The sequence below is a fragment of the Malaclemys terrapin genome, chromosome 3 (assembly GCF_027887155.1).
Source record: "Malaclemys terrapin pileata isolate rMalTer1 chromosome 3, rMalTer1.hap1, whole genome shotgun sequence".
NCBI classification, from domain to species: Eukaryota; Metazoa; Chordata; order Testudines; family Emydidae; genus Malaclemys; species Malaclemys terrapin.
In genome coordinates this window covers 66,369,722-66,394,170 of record NC_071507.1, presented here as the reverse complement: position 1 = coordinate 66,394,170, position 24,449 = coordinate 66,369,722, and the positions used below count along the sequence as shown (strand labels likewise).

The 24,449-nt window shown below is 39.2% G+C and overlaps 1 protein-coding gene across 4 annotated transcripts in view; it reads left to right on the top strand.

Moving 5' to 3' along the window:
- Nucleotides 1-24,449, top strand: part of CRIM1 (cysteine rich transmembrane BMP regulator 1) — a 308,859-nt gene that overhangs the window by 104,041 nt on the left and 180,369 nt on the right. For 2 of the 4 annotated variants that reach the window (XM_054022215.1, XM_054022213.1), the window contains exon 3: nt 23,510-23,752. The exons of the other annotated variants lie outside the window; for them this stretch is intronic. In XM_054022215.1, coding sequence (XP_053878190.1) covers nt 23,510-23,752 — 243 coding nt within the window. The remainder of the gene's footprint in view (nt 1-23,509; nt 23,753-24,449) is intronic. 4 annotated transcript variants of the gene reach the window in all.

The following is a 24,449-nucleotide window of genomic DNA, read 5'->3' as shown; positions in this document are numbered from 1 at the left end:
AATTTGGTACAAAAAAGATAACCAGTTGATGGTGAATAAGAAAATTAACAAAGGGTCCAGTTCAATAATGTTAAATGTAAAACCACTGCAATCTACATGGTGTGAAATAAGTTAGTTTTCCCTCCTTAAATTCTCTGTTGCGAGATAATGCAAGGTCTGGAAAGCCCCAAACTTGTACTGCTGTTTGCACCTGTGCAGGTGTAATGTTTTATAGACAGTTGTCAATGTGGGTTCACTTTGAGGGAACAGTCTCCAAATTGCACAGTATGTTTGACATACTGACACATTAGTAAAGTAAAAACTGTCTGTGCTGGTAATAACAAGTACTATCTGGAGGCTAAAAAAGACCACTTCTGGTATGAACCCAGGGAATGTTATTTTAATTAGGTTATGGTCTATTTCACACCTAAATTTCCTGTAGTAATAAATAATAAGGCTGTCAATCACAGTTAACTCATGTGATTAAAAACATTAATCATAATTTTAATTGCACTGTTAAACAATAGAATACCATTGAAATTTATTAAATATTTTCGGGTGTTTTCTGCATTTTCAAATAGTGCAATTTACAAATAGATTTTTTGTTACATAACTTCACTCCAAAATAAAACAATGTAAAACTTTAGAGCCTCCAAGTCCACTCAGTCCTAGTTCTTATTCATCCAACTGCTAAGATAAACAAGTTTTGTTTATATTTACCAGGAGATAATGCTGCCCGCTTCTTATTTTCAATGTCACCTGAAAGTGAGAACAGGCATTGGCATGGCAGTTTTATAGCTGGCATTACAAGGTATTTGTGTAAGATATGCTAAACATTCGTATATCCCTTCATGCTTCGGCCACTTTTCCAGAGGACATGCTTCCATGCTGATGACGCTCGTTTTAAACAAAAGTGTTTAAGTAAATTTGACTGAATTCCTTGGGGGAGAATTGAATGTCTCCTGCTCTGTTTTACCTGCATTCTGCCATACATTTCATGTTATAGCAGTCTCAGATGATGACCCAGCACATGTTGTTCATTTTAAGAATACCTTCACTGCAGATCTGACAAAATGCAATGAAAAGGTACCAATGTGAGATTTCTAAAGATTGCTACAGAACTCGACCCAAGGTTTAATAATCTGAAATGCCTTCCAAAATCTGAGGGGGACGAGGTGTGGAGCATGCTTTCAGAAGTTTTAAGAGCAACACTCAGATGTGGAAACTACAGAACCCGAACCACCAAAAAAGAAAATCAACCTTCTGTTGGTGGCATCTCACTCATGATGATGAAAATGAACATGCGTCAGTCTGCTCTGCTTCGGATTGTTATTGAGCAGAACCCATCAGCATGGACGCATGTCGTCTGGAATGGTGGTTGAAGCATGAAGGGAAATATGAATCTTTAATGCATCTGGCCTGTAAATACCTTGTTACACCAGCTACAACATTGCCACCTGAATGCCTGTTCTCACTTTCAGGTGACGTTGTAAACAAGAAGCAGGCAGCATTATCTCCTGCAAATGTAAACAAACTTGTTTGAGCGATTGGCTGAACAAGAAGTAGGACTGAGTGGATTCATAGGCTCTAAAGTTTTGATTTGTTTTGTTTTTTTAATGGAGTTATTTTTTGTACATAATTCTACACTTGTAAGTTCAACTTTCATGATAGAGATTGCACTACGCTACTTGTATTAGGTGAATTGAAAAATACTTTCTTTTGTTTTTTACAGTGCAAATATTTGTAATGAAAAATAAATATAAAGTGAGTACTGAACACTTTGTATTCTGTGTAATTGAAATCAATATATTTGAAAATGTAGATAACATCCAAAAATATTGAAATAAATGGTATTCTATTATTGTTTAACAGCGCAGTTAATTGCAATTAATTTTTTAATCGTGTGAGAGCCCGAATAAGTGTGTTTAGATCCTTTGTACCAATTTTAATATAATTGAAGTAAAAGCAAATATAAAATTACAGATGCTTTAAAGGAAGGGCAAGCTTATAATATGAGTAAGCTTATTACTCTTATTTTTAGTTTAAATTTTGTAAAACCCAGGATATTTTTGTATGTTAAAAAAAAAATGTTCATGTAACCCGTTTTTCACCCTACTTTTTGTATCATTCAAATATATAAAAATAACTTGTTTTATTAGAAAAATATAATGCATTGCATGAGCTATAGGTATTACAATGTTAGTCTGTGTGTACATGTAAAGCTGCCTTTTGAAGTAAAAGATGCACGCAATAAACAGGCACGCAAGTTCTGAAGTTCATGTGCATCTGAATGTACTGATGAATCTCACACCCACCGTGTACACATTTCAAGCTGTTAACAGATAACGGTTTAAAGATCTGACACACTAAAATTGGAAGAAAGCAAAAGTCTGTATCAGAATACATTTCAGAACACAAGGATTTAAAATTTTTTAAAAAACAAAAACAAGAGAAGAGATGAAGTTGAGTATATGTGCTGCAAATGGTGTGGCCCAATTATTAAATAGAATGATTAGCCTATAAATATTTTCAAGTTCAAAACAGTAAACAGTTTATCAAATGAAAAGTTTTATGTGGGGATTAGAGATGTATTGTTTTCTTAAACTCAGAAGTGGCATTGTATTTTGAGTTTTATTTCTGCAGTAAACCGTACTGAATTCTATTAAAGTATTAATCTGATTACCTTTTCCCCTGTCCTTCCATCCACCAAAATAAACCCCGATATTTACCCAGAAAAATTGTTTTTCCACTGATTTTCACCTGTTTTTGGTGTTGTAGTAATAAACACCAATAAATTCCCAGGAAAAATAAAATAAAATAAAAACTGACAAAAAGGGCCCTACCTATACCATAGGAGGTGATCTTGCATCTCCATGACCTGTTCGTATGTTAAGCCTAGTATTTTTTTTTTTTTTTTTTTTTTTTTGGTGGTTCAAATAATTATAACTACTATGGTCTTAAAAATATGTTGCTAGATAAACCTAAAAAGAAGGTATTCCCCCCCCCCAAAAGATGGAAATAAAACAAAAATATGTAGAAACAAAAAAAAAAAAGAGGGGCCTGGCTTGACATACATAATAAACAGTGGGGGAGGCCTCATTCTTGGAAGCTAGGACTAGGGAGATAACTGAATCATCAGGCTGAGAACAGAAGTTTGTGCTAAGTAAGGTAAGTAAAACTTCTGTTCTCAGCCTGATGATTCATGTGTGCAATGTATCATAAATGCAATAAGATGTGTAATATACATAAAGGGAGAGTGTTTCGGTCTAACTTTGCAGCTGTGATATACCATGCATTCACCCTCCTGCATTTGTATTTAATCTACAAAATGTAGCATTGCTGTATGCCAAATAAAAATACCTAAGTAACAAAGTCTAAAGTCAAACTAAGTTCTTGGGAAGCCAAGTGAAAAGAAGTCATGGGTGGAATCCCAGTGCTTCTCTGTCATTCACATCCAGATACCAATTGGCAGTCAGTCCTCTATCTGTGGATCTCCAAAATCCTCTCCATCTTATTTATAGTCTGTATGAATCTATTGAGCTAAATAACATCTAGCTCTCTACAGCTTTTACGTAAAATGTAAACAGCACCCCTTCCAAGCCCTCTGCATTTTTATCCAAAATTAGCACATGGATGAAGAGCAGATGATTGAAGCTCTACTGTGGAAATATGGAGTTGATGTTGATGTGAAGAAGGAGCTTTGAAGAACTAACTTTCTGCAAAACCTGTCCCCTTTTTTGAGAGCAGTACCCTCAGATTGTCAGTTTTCTGCCTTGGATTCCTTTTCAACTCATCACTGCTGTTGAATGTCCAATTAGTCACTGCTGAAAACTTCTGGTCAGCTGCAGAATAAGACGACTCTGCCCTATACTGTTGAACATGATTGTCCACGCTTTCATGTTCTCTAGTCTTGATTATCCCCCCCCTTTTTTTTAAATCATACCTAAAATGAAGCTGCACATTCCCCAAAAGGCTCCAGGTTGTACAGACTACAGCATCAAGCCTCCTGAGAAACACAAGTCGTTAGGAGGATTTTGCACTGGTGCTCTGATCTCTACTGGCTCCTCATTAGAGTCTTATTCTAGGTCTTTGTCTCAGTACTCAAAGCCTGCCAGGGGTTTGTCCAAGAAGCTTGAGATTGCCTCTCCCTTTGTGACCATGATTATCAATTATAACAATGCTCCATTGAAATGTTAACATTGTTATTCAGTGGGGAAAATGGAAGTTCCACAGATTTTTAAAAACCAGTAGGAGAACACTTCAACCTCTCTGGTCACTCAGTAACAGACTCAAAGGTGGCAATTTTGCAACAGAAAGTCTTCAAAAACAGACTCCAACAAGAAACTGCTCAACTTGAATTAATATGCAAACTAGATACCATTAATTTGGGCTTGAATAGAGAGACTGGGAGTGGCTGGGTCATTACATGAATTGAATCTATTTCCCCATGTTAAGTATCCTCACACCTTTTTGTCAACTGTCTGAAATGGGCCATCTTGATTATCACTACAAAAGTTTTTTCTCCTGCTGACAATAGCTCATCTTAATTAACTAGCCCCTTAGAGTTGGTATGGCAACTTCCACCTTTTCATGTTCTCTGTATGTATATATGTCATCTTACTATATGTTCCATTCTATGCATCTGATGAAGTGGGCTGTTGCCCATTAAAGCTTATGCTCAAATGAAGTTGTTAGTCTCTAAGGTGCCACAAGTACTCCTGTTCTTTTTGCGGATAAAAACTTACACTGCTGCTACTCTGAAACAGATTTTTTAGTTTCTGTTAATGGGCATCTTCCCATCACTGGTGATTTAAATTACCTAAGGGCCCAGTTCTGCATTCCCATCTCACATTGAGTTAGTGCGTTACTTCCTGATTTCTTACTTTCAAAGTATCAGGCTCCCAAGAGATTCCCCTATAAATAAACCTTTAAAAGATTATTTTAAATTTTTTTAGCTTATCAAAACAATCCAATCTTGTTCCCACTGTAAGTGTATAAAAGATAAGAAAATTAGAACTTTTTTTACTAGTCCCATCATGCTAAGTACTCAATCTGTAAGCCTTGCCGAAAGGAGTCTGTTCAACTCCATGAATATCCTCTCCCCCAGTTTGTTTATACACCTTTTGTGGGTGTTTCAGTGTTAATGCCTTCTGAAGTTAGATGGGAAGATGAGCTGATAGCCACTTAAAGCCAGATTTACAAAGGTATTGAGGTGCCTCAAGATGCAAGCAGGTGGGATTTACAAAAGCATCTAAAGATCACATCTTTTGGTTTTAGAAAACACTAAGTTACACCGAATAGAACTTACTGTTAAAATCTGGAGCTGGGTGGGAGAGTTTTACCATCAGATGCGAACTTTTGAGATTTTTGACATGATTTCATCCTGAATCACGATGAAAAGTTGAAATCTTGAAAATTTTCAGGAAGGATAATCCAAAAAAACCTTTTGATGGGATCAATCAAAACGTTTTGTTTCAAACTTTGGAAATGTTTGTGTCACTTAGATTTTAACCTTTTATGTTTATAAACTGTTTTAATATTACATTAACTACATTTAAAAAATTTTTTTTTAAAAAAAATGAAGTTTTTCATTTTGAAATTGTTGAAATGGAACATTTCGATCTATTTTCAAAAAAAATTTGAATTGGTAAATTTCGATGAATTTTTCCCTTTATTGTGAAAAAAGTTTTTGGTTTTGACAAATTGGCATTTTCCAACACAAAGTTTTGGCAAAAAATTCTGTCCCAGCTCTGTCAAAATCCTCTCCTGAGAGGAAATATTCTTGGACCTAGGCCAGGCTGGATCTCCCTTCTTCTCTTTTTCTGTTTTGAATACTTTGCTGTAAATATTTTTTTTTCCTATACAGAGTATATTAAGATTCAAGCAATTTCACGTAATGGACTAATGAGAGCTGGGTAATTTTTTTTTATTTTTTTCATCTGTAAACTTTTTTTGGTGAAAAATACAGATTTGGATTGACTGAAACATTTCATGAATTTGTGTAGGGAATTGTGGTTAAATCAGAAAAAAATCTAAATGTTTTTTGTTTTTGAAACAATGTTTTGATTTTCTGATACAAAAATTTTAGGTTTAAAATTTTCTTTCAACAAAATAAAAAAAGTTAAGCTTGAAATCTAAATGAATAATTGTTTGAAACTTTTACTTTTTGATTTGTTGAATTTTTTTAAAAAATTCTCCTTTTGGGTAGACCTGAAACCGTTTTTTGTTTTTTCAGAACTGCCACAGACCCAAATGCACGGCTCTAAAACGAATACATTTGCTTACAAAGTATCATTATTGTCTTCCTTAGTTATGACTTGGACTCTCTTAATTGGAAAGACAAGTGAATCTCCTTAGTGATGTAATCCTTTTTCCTGTGCTGGTACACATAGTTGTTCCTAACTTCAAAATCAAAATGTTGACAAGTCTTTAGATACGTCAGGCAGGAGGATTTTGATTTCTGCTGCCCTGCGTGTATTTTGACGGGCTAGCTCTTCAATAGTATGACTCATAGCATCACCAGCTTTCCTTTTCCCTATCAGTCCTGTAAATGGCAGGCTGCAGTACAAATGCATCAGGAAAATCAGGCTTCAGAAATAGCACTGATATTTTCTTTATTATATGGGTTATAAACCCAGGGGTGTCAACATGGTATTGGAGAGCCATGTGAAAGCTCATTTTTAAAAAATAGATCTGAATGTAAATAAAGTTCAGGTTTAGTTTGAGGTTTAGGTGAGGGTCCAGGCTCTAGTTCCTTTATTCTCTGAACCAGTTCATCCGTATACAATACTACACATACTGTGTGTGTAAGATAATCTCATTTTTGAAGCTATTAAAAACTGTCCTTTTGATTCTTGAAAATCCTTTTGAGTATTTTGCATTCCTGTATGGATCCCAGTCTAACTGCTTCAGCTGGGTAATCATTTTTCTTGTTTATTCCTAATCCTTTTAATATTTCCTTCCTGCCACTGTATAACTGTACAGTATGCCTATTGTTTGGAGTCTGTTTCAATGACAGCTGTAAGAGACTGTCGAATGAAAGAAAAGTAACTGTATTTTAGTCTGGATTTCACAAAAGTGATATAAAACCAAATGAAAATCTAAAACTGCATAGCATGGATTTTAAAAGCCGTGATTACAAAGAATATTCTGTCATAATTTGTTGGTACTCTTAATCTGTGTGACAAAGCAAAATGATGTAATAAAAGAGCACACTAAATGAACCATACTCTAGTTTGAACCAGAACCATTTTTTTCTATGACATGTATGGACTCTAATTTAGGCATCTTTAAAATTGTTCTCATTCACAGTATTGTTCTTGGGGTATGAAGGGAAAAATACATGCATCACTTAAACATGTTTTTAAAAGAGCAGCTGTAGAATAGTTTAAGTATCTCCACGGAAACATTAGGACCTGGGTCTTCTATAGTTCACTTTAACCTTTTACTTCCATAAAAACAGTCTGCCCTTGTTTCTACGGAAACTGAGGAAAGGCGTCTCTGGCCGCATCTGAGGTTCTGACAGGATGACAAGTCATTCTTCAGTAAAGTTTCCAGAGCAGTAGAGATCTTTTCATTTGTAGGTAAAAGGCAGTATCATATAATGCCCCAGATCCCAACTCTTTCCTCCATTTACACATACGCCGCTTTATATCCTGAGGTTGCTGCACTGTACTAACCAAGCTTCAGCTGTTCTGCTTTTCTCATTAACTAAACTTGGCATATACTTTCTCTGCGTGTCAATGCAAAGCATGCAAAACATAATAAAGGAAAAGAACTTGATGTGGAGGTGAAAGCTACATTTTTAATATGTCCTTTAAATAAAAATTAACTTGCATAAACCACTCTGATTTCCATGCAGATACAGTAATAGTCAAGACTCTTATTACTGCTTTTGTGCTTTAATAAGGAATGAAAATTACATTGGTCCAAGATTTAGTGCCATGTCTACACTACCATTTATATCAGCAAAACTTATGTTGCTCAGGGGTGTGGAAAAAACACCCTCCTTGGAAACATAAGTTTCACCGGCATAAGTGGTAGTGTGCACAGCTCTGTCAGCAGGAGAACTTCTCCTGCTAACATAGTTACTGTTGCACATTGGGGGTGGTTTAATTATGTCGATGGGAGAGCTCTCTCCCATTGTCATAGAGTGGCTACCTGAGAGATCTTACTGCAGCACAGCTGCATTGGAACAGCTCTGCTGCTGTAATGTTTCTAGTGTAGACATAGCCAAGGACTTCCTATGTTTAGTCATGAACCAAAGCTGAAGAAGCACTGCTAAACCAAGGGACCAGTGACAATGTAATTTGCACTGTCAAATGAGCCATCAGGGAACCTAAAGAAAACAAAAGACCCAGAAAATGCCATAAATACCATAAAAAATGGATTTTTTTTAACTATTGCAACATCCATTGTGTGGAAAGTGTCTTAAACTAAAATAGTTCTGGCCTCCAGCTTATTTTCTTATCCTAAAATCCTCTAGCCTCTTTTCGATAACAGTGTAACACTTGTTTTAAAAAAAGCAGTTATCTTATTTTCTTGGCCCCACCCCCCGGTTCCCTGCTCTCCTCCATTTTCATACACTTGAATATAAATGTTCAGTGGTTTTCATTAAAAAGCCAGTTTTCAGAGCCATCATGCTATCGGAGAGAACATAACTTTATTTTATACTTTTAAAAGGAAATTATTTTAGTAAATGTGTGCTCTTTGTTGGCAAATTATGACTTTTTAAATGATGACCTCTGTATGTGGCTTCTTGAAGATGTTTTAATTCAAGGCCCTCAGTTATCCTTGATATTTACGTAATTTATTAGTGCACATGCTGTCCCTGTATAGTGGCACGTTTCTTTGGGGGCTAACTGCAAAATATCAACTAGTAAGTAATATTCTACATGTACCTGGTTTATCTTAAATTTTAAATCTATGGAACTGATAGCCAAGCAAACATCCTAGCAACCATTATTTGTCTTTCTGTAATATTGAACATTGAAGTCAGCACTTTAAGGCGGCAACTGTGTAGTCATCATTGTTTATGCATGTTATTCCTGTTCACCACCTAGAGAACTCTAGGGCTACATGAGTAAAATTACTCAAGTGTGTTTGCAAGGATTTGATATCTATGTAGAACTTTTTTTCAAAATGAGGCTGAAATTGTCCTGTTTAAAGTTTGTTCATTTCATTAAAATAGACTAACTTCTGTTCAACTTTCTAAAATACATTAACCATAAATAGGGTGACCAGATGTCCCGATTTTATAGGGACAGTCCCGATTTTTGGGTCTTTTTCTTATATAGGCTCCTATTACCCCCCACCCCTGTCCCGATTTTTCACATTTGCTGTCTGGTCACCCTAACCATAAATAAGACCCTTCTTAACTTGCAATACTGCAGAGATTGCAGATTGCGCAACATTGGGCTTCTCCTTGCGATTCTGACAGTGGGAGTCCTGGGCCTCTACTCTCAGCCGCAGGCGGTTGACCGCGAAAAATCGTGGAAAAGTAATAATGGATGTTATTACTGCAAATAAAAAAGTTTATTATTACTCTTCTGCAATTTTCCATGGCTTGTCCGCAACTCAGCTGCAATTTTTTAATAATCATCCCGCAGTTCAAATAGGGCCTTATTCATACATATTAATCCCCTGTATACTCACATTAGTTCTGGCTGCATGTATGCACATGACTGGAACCACAGATAAACATTTCTTCTCTCCCAAAGATACCCCAGTCATACTGAGAAGATTAATTGGGGCCTGGATAGTCTAGTAAACTCAAGTGGCTTCCAAATTGTTTAACATTCTTCTAATATCTTGATATAGTTTCTATTCTTGTTTCTGCCAAAGACTTTCTGTGTGAGCTAGGACAAGTCACTTATCCCAATAGACATTCAGAGGTGTTGAGCACTTGCAGCGCCCATTAACTTCCAAGAGAGTTTATAGGTGCTCAGCAGCTCTGAAAAATCAGGTGCAGTATGTGCTCTGGGCAAGATCTGCAAAAGGGACTTAAACTCAGCATTGCAATGCCTAGCATTTATTCCCTCCTGCATAGTGAAATATATAGCCTCAGGTTAGGTGCCCAGGCTCCTTAAGAGTTACGCACTTAAGAATGGGATTCACAAAAGCCAACAAGATGAGTGGGGAGCTGCTTAAACTAGTCAATAGGAAATGTGAAAGAGGTGTATGGCCTCAGTTTTGCCCCTCAAGGATAGTTTAGGCCTCTAACTCTGGGATGCGGGGAGGCACCTTTGTCCACTTGGAATTCACAGCGGCGGGCCTCTCTTGGTCTTAGGTGCCTAAACCAGGTCAGCCCTTTTTCGTGAAAAACCATGATAGAAGTGTTGGGTGCTGCATCTTTTTGGATTTAATCCCTCTGTACTTCAATTTCTTCTCACATAAAAGGGAAATAATGCTTCTATCATGCCTTCAACTAATAGACTTTAAGGATAAATTCAAATTTGTCTTTTTGTTGTTGTTTTTGAGGGAGCTTCCTGCAAGCTCAGGTCTTCTCCACTTTCTAGCTGCATACAGATTTCTCAAAGTACCCTTCTCATAGACCCCTGCAAGAACTCATTCCAGGTGTCTGACCCTATCTTGAAAGCTCACATTTATCTGCTTACATAATTGTGTATTATCATTCTTTCTGTACCATCAGGTGCAGAAGTCAAATGGGACCAATCATTTCTATTCTTGGCTCATTTTTTCAGGTCTTTTATATTCAGATGTAATGCTGCTTCAGCCATTATTGTGCTATGGAGTGTGCCTTCAGGCCGGATTCTCTGTCTCTTGCAGTGGGGTTGCCAAAAAAAAAAAGCTTGTTTAGGTAGCCTATTATCGGACATTCTTAAAATGCCCCAAATATACCTGTCTCCTCTTCTGTACTATTATTGTTGTGATAATTCTAGGACCTGTTTATTGCTTATTCTATCAGTCCATTTTACTTTGAAAAATCTATGTAGACTTCTGCATTGAAAGCTGTTCCATTTGCATTGTGTGGACTTGCTATCTTTTCAGGACTCTGCTTCTGATAGACTCTTAGGTTGTTTCTAAAATCTTAAGTTTGGTGGTTTTGCTAATGTTGAACTTAGAATAGTATAAGTTTTTTGAAATACAGCACTTGCTTTATCTATTCTTGATCTTACATCAAATATGCCATCCCCAGTATTGTGAACGATGCTACCTAGATAAGTAAATTTAAGTACTATCAAGGATTCATCTTCCAAGTAGATAAAAACCTTTTCAGGTAAATTCATTTTCATAACTTCCATCTTTGATTTAATGATTAGACTTATTTGCTTGGTAGGAATTGCAAGATCATCTTTCTGCCATTTTCAACGGGTTATTTATAAAACAGTCGTCTCCAAGTTCACCATCTGTCCATCCAATGCCCATTTCCATACTTAACCGTCTGTCGCATAAAAGTCAGTAGCAACTCCAGACAAGGTAGAGGGATCAAGTAACAACCTTGCATGATGCCAGGTGTTAACATTAAACAGATCCATTAGCTCCCGGTTTCCCTTAACTGCACACTTTGCATGCCGAGGCAAATTTTTAATAATTGGAACAGTTTTGGGGACTCCATGAATTTGTATTTTCAGACACAGTAATTCTTCATCTATGCTATCAAATGGATGCCTTCTGGAAATCCATAAAATTCAGAACCACTGGCAGCCACCATTTATTGCTTTGCTCTATGATATTATGCAGGATGATGATTTGATCTACACAAAATGAGTTTGGGTGAAAACCACTTGTTCTCAAATCTGTTTAGGATGATTATACAGAAGACTTCCCCTGGGAATTAAAAGCAGCATAATCCTATGCCAATTGTTACAATCACTCAAATCGTTTTTGAAGAATTGGATTATAATCCCTCTTTTTCATTCCTCAGGGGTGTACTAAATTCCTGCTTCTATATTAAATTTAAGAGCCATAGCAAGATTTTCATATTGCCCTCTCTACTTGCTTTGAATAGTTCTGCTGTGACTTGATCTTCATCTGTTTGTTTGTTTTTGTTCTTTAATCTTACTCTGGATTAATTTAAAGTAGCCATTGAAATTTCCTCATAGCAAACATCAACGTAATTGTGTACCTTAACAAAAAATACAAATTAAAAATTCTATGAAATAACTAATTTACAACCGAACTTTCTGCAACATAATTTATTCCAGAATCCTCAAATTTACCTACCTCAAAATGGGCGTTGTGAAGGTAAATTAACATTTGTAAAGTTCTTTGAGATCCTTATCACTACAGACATGTAAAGTATTACTTATTAACTTAAACTTGGAAATCTTGTCTTGAAACTGATTTTTTTAAATTGCTTCTCTATTAGTGTTAGAAAATTAAAAAAAGATGGTAGGAGGAAATGTGCAGCAGCTAACCTGTACTCATGCCCATACAATAAATAGCTGAACATTTCTTTATCATCCTTGCATATTTTTAGAAGTGTGAGACTTGTGTATAGTCAGTTTCTTCAAACCTCTTTTGCTGGTCTTCCCAACATGAAGCTCCTGACATGTACTGCTGCTCCACCTGAGAATCGTCCTGTGCATTCCCTTTCCATCATCTTCCTTTTTTAACTTTAGAAAAACGTGTAATTGCTGCCTCTTAATCCTAAAACGTTGGCAGTGAACGATTCTTAACAATGCAAAGTGGCATCACATGCACTTATAATGTTTACTAGTCCCTAATACTGGTTCTGACCTTTAAAAAATAAAATAAAATAAAATAAAAATATGCAGCTTGTATGCCTCTCAAGTCTGCCGTGATGGAGAAAGCATTTTGAGTACTGTGGAATTTAATGTGAAAAGAATATTGTAGTGGTCTTACACTAAATACCACTTTCATTTTTTTCATCGTCTAGAATATGCTACCATTACAGCTCCTATTCTAACCTGAGGAATAACCGTAAAAGTCTTATGTGATTACTGAAACATTGCTATCTATCACAAGAACAGGGTGGAGGTATTTGAGCAAAAATCTGCCTGGGTTTATTGGATGTAGTTGCTACATGGTTTATATGAGAAAGAGGTCGCTGAAACTGACCTGGTACCTGCCTTATTTAATGAGACAAGGTGGGTGAGGTAGTTATCTTTTATTGGACCAACTTCTATTGGTGAAAGAGACAAGCTTTGGAGCTACACAGAGCTCTCTAATATCTGGGGACCAACACAGCTATAACACTACATTCTTTAATGATTTTCACTATTCAGTGTCTCATTGTCTGTGTAATAATTTTATGCATTTTTATTTCAGAAAAAACTATTCATTATAGTATGTAGTCATGAAGTGCAATAGTCACAAATTAAATAAATGTTGTTGTTGTTATTTATTATTAGGGCTATTGCTTTCACAGGTGATTTGCTGCTTCTAACTTTTAGACAATGCTCTGTCTATAAATGTCGTCGTCCTGAACTTTCTTGGGGGAGAGGGCGGGAAATATCACCTGCAAGCCAACCGATAGTTTCTCATCTGTGTGGTCATTATAACCACTGATTTTTCTTTAAGTACAGGTGGTTCTTTGAGTAGTGTCCCTATGGGTGCTCCACTGAAGGTGTATGTGTGCCCCTGTGCCTCTAATTGGAGATTTTTGGTAGCAGTGTCCATTGAGCCCGGACATGCGCTCTCCCTCCCTCGTGGTCTGCCTTGAGGCTATTTAGCGCTGTGCGGGTGTACCCCCTTCCTCCCATTTCCTTCTCTACTGCAGAGCTCTTATGGAGAACTCTGAAGTAGAGGGGAGGAGGGCGGGTTGTGGAGCACCCATAGGGACACACTTCTTCAAGAAGTATCGTTACTGCACAAGGTGAGTAACTTCCTTTTCTTCTTCGAGTAGTGTCCCTGTGGGTGCTCCACGGTAGGTGACTCCCAAGCAGTACCCACCACTGGAGGCTGGTACTTCGGAGTGGAGTCTGTTACTAGAGAGAGTACCATGTAGTCCAAAATGGCATCAGAGGCTGAATTTCCAGTGATCGCATAATGCCAGGTGTCTGGTTTTCGACTGGAACACCTGGTTGAAAAGGGACCCTGGCAGCTCTGGTCAGCACTGCTGACTGGGCCGTTAAAAGTCCAGTTGGTGCAGGGCTGGCGGGATCCCTACTTGGCTCTGCGCAGCTCTCCAGAAGCTGCGACTTGTCTCTCGGACCCTAGATGGAGGGACAGCTATGGGGCCTCCGCGCAGTGCCCCTGCCCCGTTCTGAGCACTGGCTCCCAGTGTCCTCACCCCAACCTCCTGCCCCAGATCTGAGACCTCTCCTGCACCCAAACTCCCTCCCGGAGTCCGCACACTGCACCCCCTCCTGCACTTCAACCCCTTGCCTCAGGCCTGAGCCCCCTCCTGCACCTAAACTCCCTACTGGAGTCTACATTTCCTGCTGTGCCTCAACTCCCTGCCCCAGCTTGGAACTCCCTCCTGTGCTCCGAATCCTGCTGCCCATCTCCCCCCCCCCCCACCCCGCCGAATCCCTCATCTCCAGCTCAGAGCCTGTACTCTCTCCAACACCCCAACCCTGTCTCAGCCTGGAGCCCCCTCTTGCACCCCGAACTCCTCATCCCCAGCCCTACCCCAGAGCCTGCACTCCCTGCCCCAGCCCAGTGAAAATTAATGAGTGAGGGTGGGGAAGAGCAAGTGATAGAGGGACGGGAGATGGAGTGAGCAGGTATGGGTATGGTCTCGCAGAACGGGCAAGGGGTGGGGGAATTCGAAAATTGGCAACCCTAGTGTGTGGTTATGGTAAACCAGTAATTGAGCTTCTAGTGGCCCATCTCTGGTCTGGCAGATGGAGAAAACCATCTTAGAACACAGTATACATTGTGAGCATGGCTACTACTACATATTTGGATACATAACAAGGGGAGTGTATTTGTTTTGTGCTTCATAGCAAAAACATAGCACTGAGCCATTTTACAGTTTAGTAACCGTTATTGCTCAGCAATGAAGTCTGTCATAGCGAATTATACTTTCCTTCCCTTCAGGTTTTTGGAGGTGCCAAGTTGATTACCACACCTTTAATTATTCTACCCTAGGAGGTGTTTACAATTTACTACTTTCATAAATCACTCTGGTCTGGTTATTTATAAAAGTGAGAAGCAAGAGACCCATTTTGTCTTGGCAGCTGATTTACAGAAAAAATAGTCTTCCTTGTTGTCCCTTTTGGAGCGAACAGTGGAAAGGTCAAGAGTTAGGTTTTGTATACTAACTCTTAGAAATATTATTTTTCTACAGAACGTGAGATTCCTATAAATCAGAAAAGGTAAATACCAGTGCAAATGTCAAATCAGCTCGAGTAAAAATAAGGCTCTTCACCAATTTAAAAAAAATATATTAAAGGTGGGCTTAAGTCCATATTTAGGCACTTAATTAAATGGCCTGATCTTCAAAAGATCTGAGCACCCAACAGTTCTCATTGATGTGCAGTAGGGTTCTTGTTGTTATTTATACTAAGTGCTAGCCGATGCTGTCATATGGGTTTAATTTGTAAAGTGTAAAAAAGCAGAGTATGGCTGAAAACTTAAAAATTGGATGGTAAGACTGCCAATCCTGGTGGTGATTGAACATGGTGATATCCTAAAGAAAAAGAGCTTTCAGCTGTTCTCGTATCTGTTTCCATTGTTTCACACTGAATCCAGACATTTTAAGCGTCAGAGTGAGAAATAGAAAGATAATTCTAGAATCTTATTATGCATTATAGTAGCATCAGGATATTGTATTAACATATAACAGAGATAGTTTATGTATTTTAGTTCCAACATTAGTGGGAGTTGTTGAGGGCGCGGTCACTTCATTGGCTTTATTTTCAGAAATGGTGGTATGGATTCAAGAGTACAACTTCAGGTGTCCATTTTTAATTATGGTGGCTCGTCACCTAGGCCTCCTATATCAATATAGGAAAACTGCATCAAAGTCAATGACCATGACCTAACAATCTGAACAAAACAATAGTAGTGTTATTACCTTCAATTCTAGTGTGATCTGGAGTTAGGGCACGTGACCAGCTGCTGATTTACTGCTCTGTTGCTGACTTGCTGTAGGACCTGGGGTAGTCTAATTGACTTTCCTATCACTCAGTTCTCTCATCTGTAGAGTAGGTATAATTAACCACTTTTGCCCATCACTTTGAGATCCTTGGATGCAAAGTATTCTTAATGTAGTGGTAATAGTAGTTCTCCCTCCAGTCCATGAAGTCCAACCACAGAAGTGAATCTTGCACAGAAAACCATTCTTACTTTTGAGTTAAATACCTTTTGGTGACAATTAACTTACTGTTCAAAATAGGGATGTAAAATATTAAATGGTTAGCTAAGTATTAGTTTTACTGTTAATATATTCCGGTTAACATTTAAAACAGATTTCCCCTGCACCCACATCTGATCACATTGTGTATTAACAAATCTGCCTCTTAATCTATCTGCATCCCGCTCCCAACTCAGCAGCAGCACCCAGGGCAGGACAAGCTAAGCTGCGCTTGCACGGCGATGGCGCAGGAGCCTGGAACAGCGGGGACTGAGGGTGGTTAGAAGGCATTATGCTCTAGGGCTGTCAACGCCGACTCCCAGGGCTGGGTGCCTCGCTCCCCACCAGGAGCCAGCACAGGAACCCTGGCCAGGCACATCCCCTCCCCCATAGACACGGGCCCCCTGCCTGGGGAGAAGCTGCCACCCACTGCCCGAGCCCCCTGGGAGACTGCTGAGCCTCTGGGCACTGTCCAGACTCCTGCTGTGCGAGCGGCTTTTCAGGGCCCAGACTGCTGCTGGCTGATGGGCGCAGCGGACTGAGGGGGCAGCTGGCATTGGTCACTAAGTCCAGCCACTGCGGGTGCTTCTATTAGGGTGGTCTCGCTGCCTCCTGGCTCATGGGACAACCGGGGAGCTGGGTAGCAAGGGGCACGTGACTGGAACTAGCCCCCCCGTCACCATGGTAGTGCACAGGAGGGGGTGGTGATGGGGTACCAACTAGGGATATTAAATGGTTAACCAGTATAATTTTAATAGTTTAAATGCATACTTTTAAAAATATTTACATCCCTAGTTCAAGACATAACTCTAAAAATTGGTGCGATGATGGTTGTTTATGATAAACCATTTTCATCTTGTGTCAGACACAGACTTTCAACAGGCTCCAGTGCTTGGAGCACATGTATATGCAATAATTTTTAACCATACTCTATTCCTTCCACTTATAAGGCTGTGGTAGAGGAAAAGAACAAACAAAGGTTAATGATAAAGCATAGTGTAATACATTTTGCAAATAGATGGACCAGCATCAGTATAAAACATGGATTAATGTCTCTTAGTGCACAGTAAGTAGATGCTGGCAGTGGTGAGTGATCATGCATTTAGGCTTTAGTGTGTGTGTGTGTGTGTGTGTGTTATAAAGGCCATACTTAAAAAAAAATTCAGAATATAAACACCCCATGATTCTAGTGGTAGAAGCATTTCATCATAATTACTTTTCTGCGAATTTGACTCATTTCAGAAGTGATTCATCTCAACTAATTCTCTGCACAATTGATCCATAGCATAATTAACTTTTTGAATAACTTTCATGCAATAGAAGATTATTAACCATGACCAGGAACTACTTACCTGTGCTTCTCACTATATCCATTCCCCTAAGTCTTCCTCTCCACCACTTCTAATTGTATTTTATGCTCACTTACTCCCTTTTCTCCAACCTTTGCATCTCTCATTCACAACTTCCTCTGTTTCCTCTTCCTTGCTTTTGGTGACATCTGCCCTAGCCCTTCTTCTACCCTGTTGTACACTTGCTCACAAATCTCATGGGCCTCTGTATACTTCCCTTCTCGTGCTTCCTCGGGAATGCCCACTCTATCTCTTAAAATGTTTGTTTTCTGCTATTGATGGTCTCCTGTTCCTTCTATAGCAATAGTGGGCAACCTGCGGGTAATATGATGACGGGCCACAAGACATTTGCCAATGGCCCCCCACAGCTCCCAGGGGCTGCGGTTCGCCATTCCTCCCCTCTACTTCAGAATTCTCCATAAGACCTCTGCGGTAGAGAAGGAACTGGAGGGAAGGCAGCACATCCCTGCAGCCCACCGCTTCCCTCTGCTCCCATTGGCCAGGAACAGCAAACCGCGGACACTGGGAGTTGTGCCTGCAGATAGTCAACATCAGCCAAATGTCTCGCAGCCCACAATCAGATTAGCTCCTGGGCCGCATGCAGCCGGCGGGCTACAGGTTACCCACCACTGGTTTAGAAGTTTAGCTAGGTTTGTTTTTAAAAAGATAAATACCTGAAAACATAAAATGAAATGCCAAAAATATGGTTTGGGGTCAAAAAAAGTCTTATTCATTAGAAAAAAATTTCTTTGATTTTTCATTTTGCTGAGGGGAAAAAAATGAAAATTTCAGTTATATTTAAGGCTCTTGCTAACACCTGTGCATGGCATCTTCAATCACTGACATTCTATAAGATAAAAACTGTTATGTTCAATGTCCTATTTAAATCAGTAATGTGATACAAGTTGCAGTCAGCATGATGAAAGGAACTAGGGTAAGTGTTCCTGAAGAATGGTGAGGGGGGCGGGTGACAGAAGCAGCCATTCTTATGTGGTTGTTAGTGGATGACTGAACTGAACCACTTATTGGCAAAATGAAAGTATATGCTTGAGTTAATCTACAACTAGTGTTTAGATTACAGTTGGACAGTATTTCCACAAGACAAAGGATCTCCATCAAATACCAAAACTAGCATATTGACTTGCAAATAAGGCTATTGTTCACAAAATATGCCTTTTTGTAATTTGTCCTGGTCACTCACTGATGTTCAATATGACCATGTGTTTAGTATAATGAGTTATGTAAGATTAGATATGCAGGTTCAGTTTGAAGGAATTTATCATTACTAAATAATAGTTGGAGGTAACATATTTGAATGTGCAGCAACAGCAGTTTTGTCAGCAGACATTATGTATGTATTTTATTTTGGGGGGAGCAAAAGACTATAAAATGAGACACTATTACAGTTAAAATGGTCAGTTAAAATTATTTTATGAATCTGTTTTGTTTCTGTAAGCAAGAAAAAATAATTTAATGTAGTTCTCTTCTGGCAAAGTGCATTATTGCCTCTGCTTTGCTTCATTTTGACAATTTAAAAGTAAACCAAAGCTTTGTATTTATCTATTTTTTGCAGGTACTGATACTAGACCTGAATAAAATTTTTCAAGATAACTAAATGACTTTGGAACCTAAGTCATGTTGCCTTTCGGTGAGACTTAGAATCCGAAGTCACGTAGGCAATTTTGAAAATTGAATCCTTGTACACTATCAGCATGACTCGGTGGATCACAGCTGAGAATACCAAATTCAGGACAAATTGTTGAGAAATAGGGCAGACACACCTCAAAACTGGTAGTTATTCTCATATAAGATATACCAAACCAGCAACAAAAGTGAACTTCTGTTTCACCACACTGGCTAACAAGAAGTCAGAAAAGCAGTTGCCATGGGCATTCCAGTCCTTTTATCACCACCAAAAACACTACACTTAAAGATGAGTAGTTCTTTAAGACCAATTTCATCAAATAAAATGTTCTTCTGATCCCAAATGATCACCCACCCAGGCCAATATATAACTCAGATCTTACCCATTAATCACGCTGTTGCCAATCATTTAGTATCTAAAATCAAAAGGTTTATTTAAAAAAAAAAAAAAAAAAAAAAAAAAGTGAGACTTAAAATTGGTTTAAGGAATCAAATACATACAATAAATGCAAAGTTCTTGGATCAGCAACGATGCCATGCAAGTAGAAATAATTGTAAAGTTGTTTAGTTTATAAAATGTTCTAAGCCTATTGAATTAACTCTAGTTTTTTTAGGGAACTACGCTACTAGTGTTATCTGAATCCACAAATGGAAGAGAATTTTCTAAAGCTTGAAGGGCAGCCTGTAGCCCTGGTTTTTTTGTTAAAAGGAAAAGATAAAAACATGACAGAGCAGAATGGTAATGACTTTTGTGGAGACTTGGGAAAGAATATATACATTGAACTACGGGATGCTGAGACAGTTTGGATAGTGGAGGTGCCGAGAGCCTTGAACCAAACTGTAAACGCTGTATATGATGGAAACCATTTCAAGCCAGGGGGTTCAGCTGCCCCCCTAACATCTCTAGTTCCAGCACCTATGTCAAACTATTTATTTACATGTTTTAGGCTGTATTACAAACTTGTTTCTTTCACTATTCACTGACAAAACACTAACTTACCTGATGGTATCTCAAACTTCTGAAAACCAGGAAATGAAGAGTTAAGGTACATGCCTATCCAGTCTTACCTCCTGAAGCTGGTAATAACCTCTGGGGATTATCTGCATGCATACCAGCTGCATTCACTGTATTGTATGTAGCTGTATTGAATGATGGAGGGATTAGTTGGAGCAATTTGGCAGAGCTGTGATTGTGATATGAGGTAATCTGAGAGAGGTGAGAGAGAGAGAGGTGTATGTGTATCTTGAGAGTTCCAGTATGATTCATTTCTGTGCTGGTTTGTGGGAGTTGCATCAGTAGCAGGGCACAGAAGACATCTTGCCCTGGGGATTATTAGCAGTAAAATGGGAACTGAGTATGGTCTGTGAGTGTAATGAAGGGAAAGTGAAAGTATAGATGGCATCAGGTGCATAAAGATGGAAAGGTTGCAGATGTGATTTTCTTTCTGTGGATTAGGTTAAGTGTTTGAGTTTAAGGTAGATATAGGTAGCTCCTGTAGGGTACAGTGCACAGGCAGTGTGTGAGGAAGTTCATTATGAGCATATTGAGGCATCATTCAAAGATATCAATTGAGTGGCTGTATACCTTAACTCTGTATTTCCTTGTTTTCAGAAGTTTGAGTTTTGCAGAATTTAACATTCTGAAAGGGCATGAGATATCAATGGGCAACATTAACTCTGCATGAATAAATTTTTTTTAATCGCAAAGAGAAATTGTGTTGGTAGAAGTAAGTGTTTATTTAGGTAGTTGTATTTATAATGAAGGCTTGCAGTTGAGATGCTACTGTGGCCAGACAATTATAATAATATCGAGTTCTTACATAGCACTTTTCAACAGTAGATCTCAAAGCATTTTACTAAGGAGGAAAACCTCATCCCCAGTATACTGATAGGGAAATTGAGGGGCAGAGAGGTGAAGTGACTTGGCTAGTGTCATCTAGAAGATCAGTAGCAGAGTTGGGAATAGAGCCCAGGTTTTCTGAGTCCTAGTCTGCTGCTGTTTCTGCTTAGGCCATTGGGTTGTTCTGAGATTTCCAAGTGCTCCCTCCCACCTGATATACTTTGTTACAGTAGAATGGGGATAATGGTCATGCTTTGAAATATTTGAAGTTGCTCACAGGGCTGCTAAGGAAAATCTCAGCATAATCTAGGCCCCCAAATCTTGACAGTTTTATTTAATGGTGGTTATAGTAACTTTAAGCATCTGAAAGAAGACCCAGCCTGCAAATCACCCACCTCCTCCAACATGTGCCCTCCTCCTCAGCGACCAGTCCCATTAACCATTTAGCACGTTAAGGGTCAGATTTGCACAAAAACAGTTGAATCTGTAAACTTTAAGAGAACCTATTTTTCCCCAGGAGGTTGTATCTTGGGAACCCACCTGGTCAGTCCCCCTCAGAGTTACAGGGCCATATCCTGGCTTATGTGGGGTGTAGGGAGAGAGGCTCAGATACCCCACAGTGACAGCCTCTCCCTGGATCCTGTCACATGCACAGAATGCAGGGAGAGGGGTTCAGATCCCTCCCATAAGGCAAGGACCCCCCAGATTCTAGATGGTGGGGGGAGGGAGAAGGGCTCAGATGTTCTGAGGGGCAGGGTCCCACAGAATCCAGCTCATGTGAGGGTGACTGAGAGAATGGCCCAGACCCTTTAGTAGGGAAAGGATCCCTCTGGATCCAATGTGGGGGCAGGGAAAGGGGGTTCAGACATTCCCCAAGGACAGGGCCTCCCAGATACCATATGGGGGAGCAGGAAGAGAGGCTGAAATCTCAAAAGTCAGGAAATACTATCTCATGTAACCATAACTTTCCTTCAATGTACTGTTAAATATATAATTGACCAGTTTCCATTAAACCTCCCCCCCCCCCCACTAAAATACCAGTATCTGGAATGATACTGAGTCATCAGCAAAGTTGGATCCACAGTACAGACTTCTACCGCCTGAGTTAATGGAGTAACTGATCTAAGTAGCAGGCTGTTAGTCTCTTTGTAGACCAGCCATTAGAGGCGGGTGAGATGCAGGCTTTGTCAGTGGGTTTTGTTATTTTCTAGACAGCAGAGAAATGTTGACTCTGAAAGCTTTGCTTCCCAGGTTTTGGGAAAGGAGTGTGCACTACTGGTTAAAGACCCGTCTTTATCCACTCAGCTTGCCCCTATGAAGCCTCACAGCCTATCTGTCTTATTCCTCTACCGTCATAACCTTTTTCAGCCATGCACCTTCCCCATCCAAGCTTGTCTTTGCCTCCTTTCTAGCCCATTTCCCCCAGCTTGTATCTGCCTCACTTGCTTTGTTACCCCATCCAACCCCACATATTTCCCTATCTCACCTTCCCAGCTTGTCTGCGCCTTCTGCCCCTCACCCCTCTGCATTCCAGTGGGGCCGCGTCCTCTTCCTGGGCACTAGCAGGGGCACTATTGAGGGTGCAGGCGGGTCTCCATGGCCCTAGCTGTGTTAGGAAGAGTGGATGCAGGAAGAATCCTTCTCGTATACTGCAGCCCTCGGCGGAAGCAGGTCTAATGCAGAAAGAATCTTCAGAGTCCATAGCTGCCAAACTCTACAAGCCTCTTCTGAACATGTATGAATTGCTGTTTTTTGGAGGCTTAAAACTTGGCTAAATGTGGGTGGATTTTCATGGGGACAGCAAAAGGCACATCCCTGATACCAGAATGATCCCTCTTCCCCCAGCCAAATTTCAGATCTCTGCTCCAAAGCATGGAGGCTTCAGAGCTTCTTAATGAAACAGTTTGTATGATTTTTTTAACATGGGCAAAATAACTTATTTTTTCCTATCTTGGCTGAACTGTTTTTGCTGAAACTTAAAAATCAACCTGAGACACACACCAGCATGTGAAATTTCAGCTCAAACAGCTGAAGTTCACAAAGTTATAAGCTACTGAAAACCAGTTTTTAGTATGGAAAGATTTAGACAACATTAACTATAGGCATTGTTACCAGGCTCATCTACAGTGAGAGAGGGGTTGTATTTTTTTTATTATCAGAGCCAAATCAACATTTAGTTTCACTACATTCTGCAGTACTAAAAAATAAAAAAGGCAAATAAAGAGTTAGTAAAATATATTGAACATATATTTATCATCATCTCTCTAATTATATTACTACCTTAGTAGATCCCAGTGCTGCTGTTAAGCTTGGTTGATGTTAGCCAATCCTTATTTTTCTTGTGGCACATCACCTGCAAGGATAATAGCCTTCAGGCTTGTCAAAGAATTGTCAGTGCTGTGGAGCTTAAACATCCGGACAGTTTTTTTACTGACATACGCAGTATGCTGATTTCTCTCTCCTTTTCAGAAGAGAAACCTGACTGTTCCAAGGCCCGCTGTGAGGTCCAGTTTTCTCCTCGCTGTCCAGAAGATTCCATTTTGATTGAAGGTTATGCTCCTCCAGGGGAATGCTGTCCACTTCCAAGCCGCTGTGTGTGCAACCCTGCAGGTTGCTTGAGGAAAGTTTGCCAACCAGGCTACTTGAATATATTGGTTTCTAAAGCATCAGGGAAGCCAGGGGAGTGCTGTGATCTCTACGAATGTAAACCAGGTAAAAATGGGTGCCATTTTTTATGTTGAAATTTTTCCTGTCACCTATATCTAAGAAACATAATGTATAATATAAATGATTTCCAGTACAGACTACACTGTAAACAATGTAAAATATTCTGAATATCCTATTACAAGCATTATATCATCAATAACTGTCTACTGCACATCACTGGAACAACATCCATTTAAAAACCCCCAAAACTTGTTTAAACAAATATTTCTTTCTCTGCTGAAATAAACTTAAATAAAGGGTGGCGGGGGGGGAGGACCTATGAGAGGGTGGTGTATACTACCATAGATAATTTTTGCAAAAATGACGTATCTGATATGCAGGTTAAGCAGAACATATGCAACTTCCAAGAAGTTCCTTTCTTACTGAGAGGACTGCATTTACTATTTAATGACGCAATCAATTTGCAGACAGCTAGAAGAGAATAAGGTGATAAGTAACAGTTAGCATGGATTTGTCAAGAACAAATCATGTCAAACCAACCTAATAGCTTTCTTTGACAGGGTAACAAGCCTTGTGGATGGGGGGGAAGCGGCAGATGTGAGAATCTTGACTTTAGTAAGGCTTTTGATACTGTCTCGCATGAACTTCTCATAAACAAACTAGGGAAATACAACCTGGATGGAGCTACTATAAGGTGGGTGCATAACTTGGAAAACCATTCCGACAGAGTAGTCATCAGTGG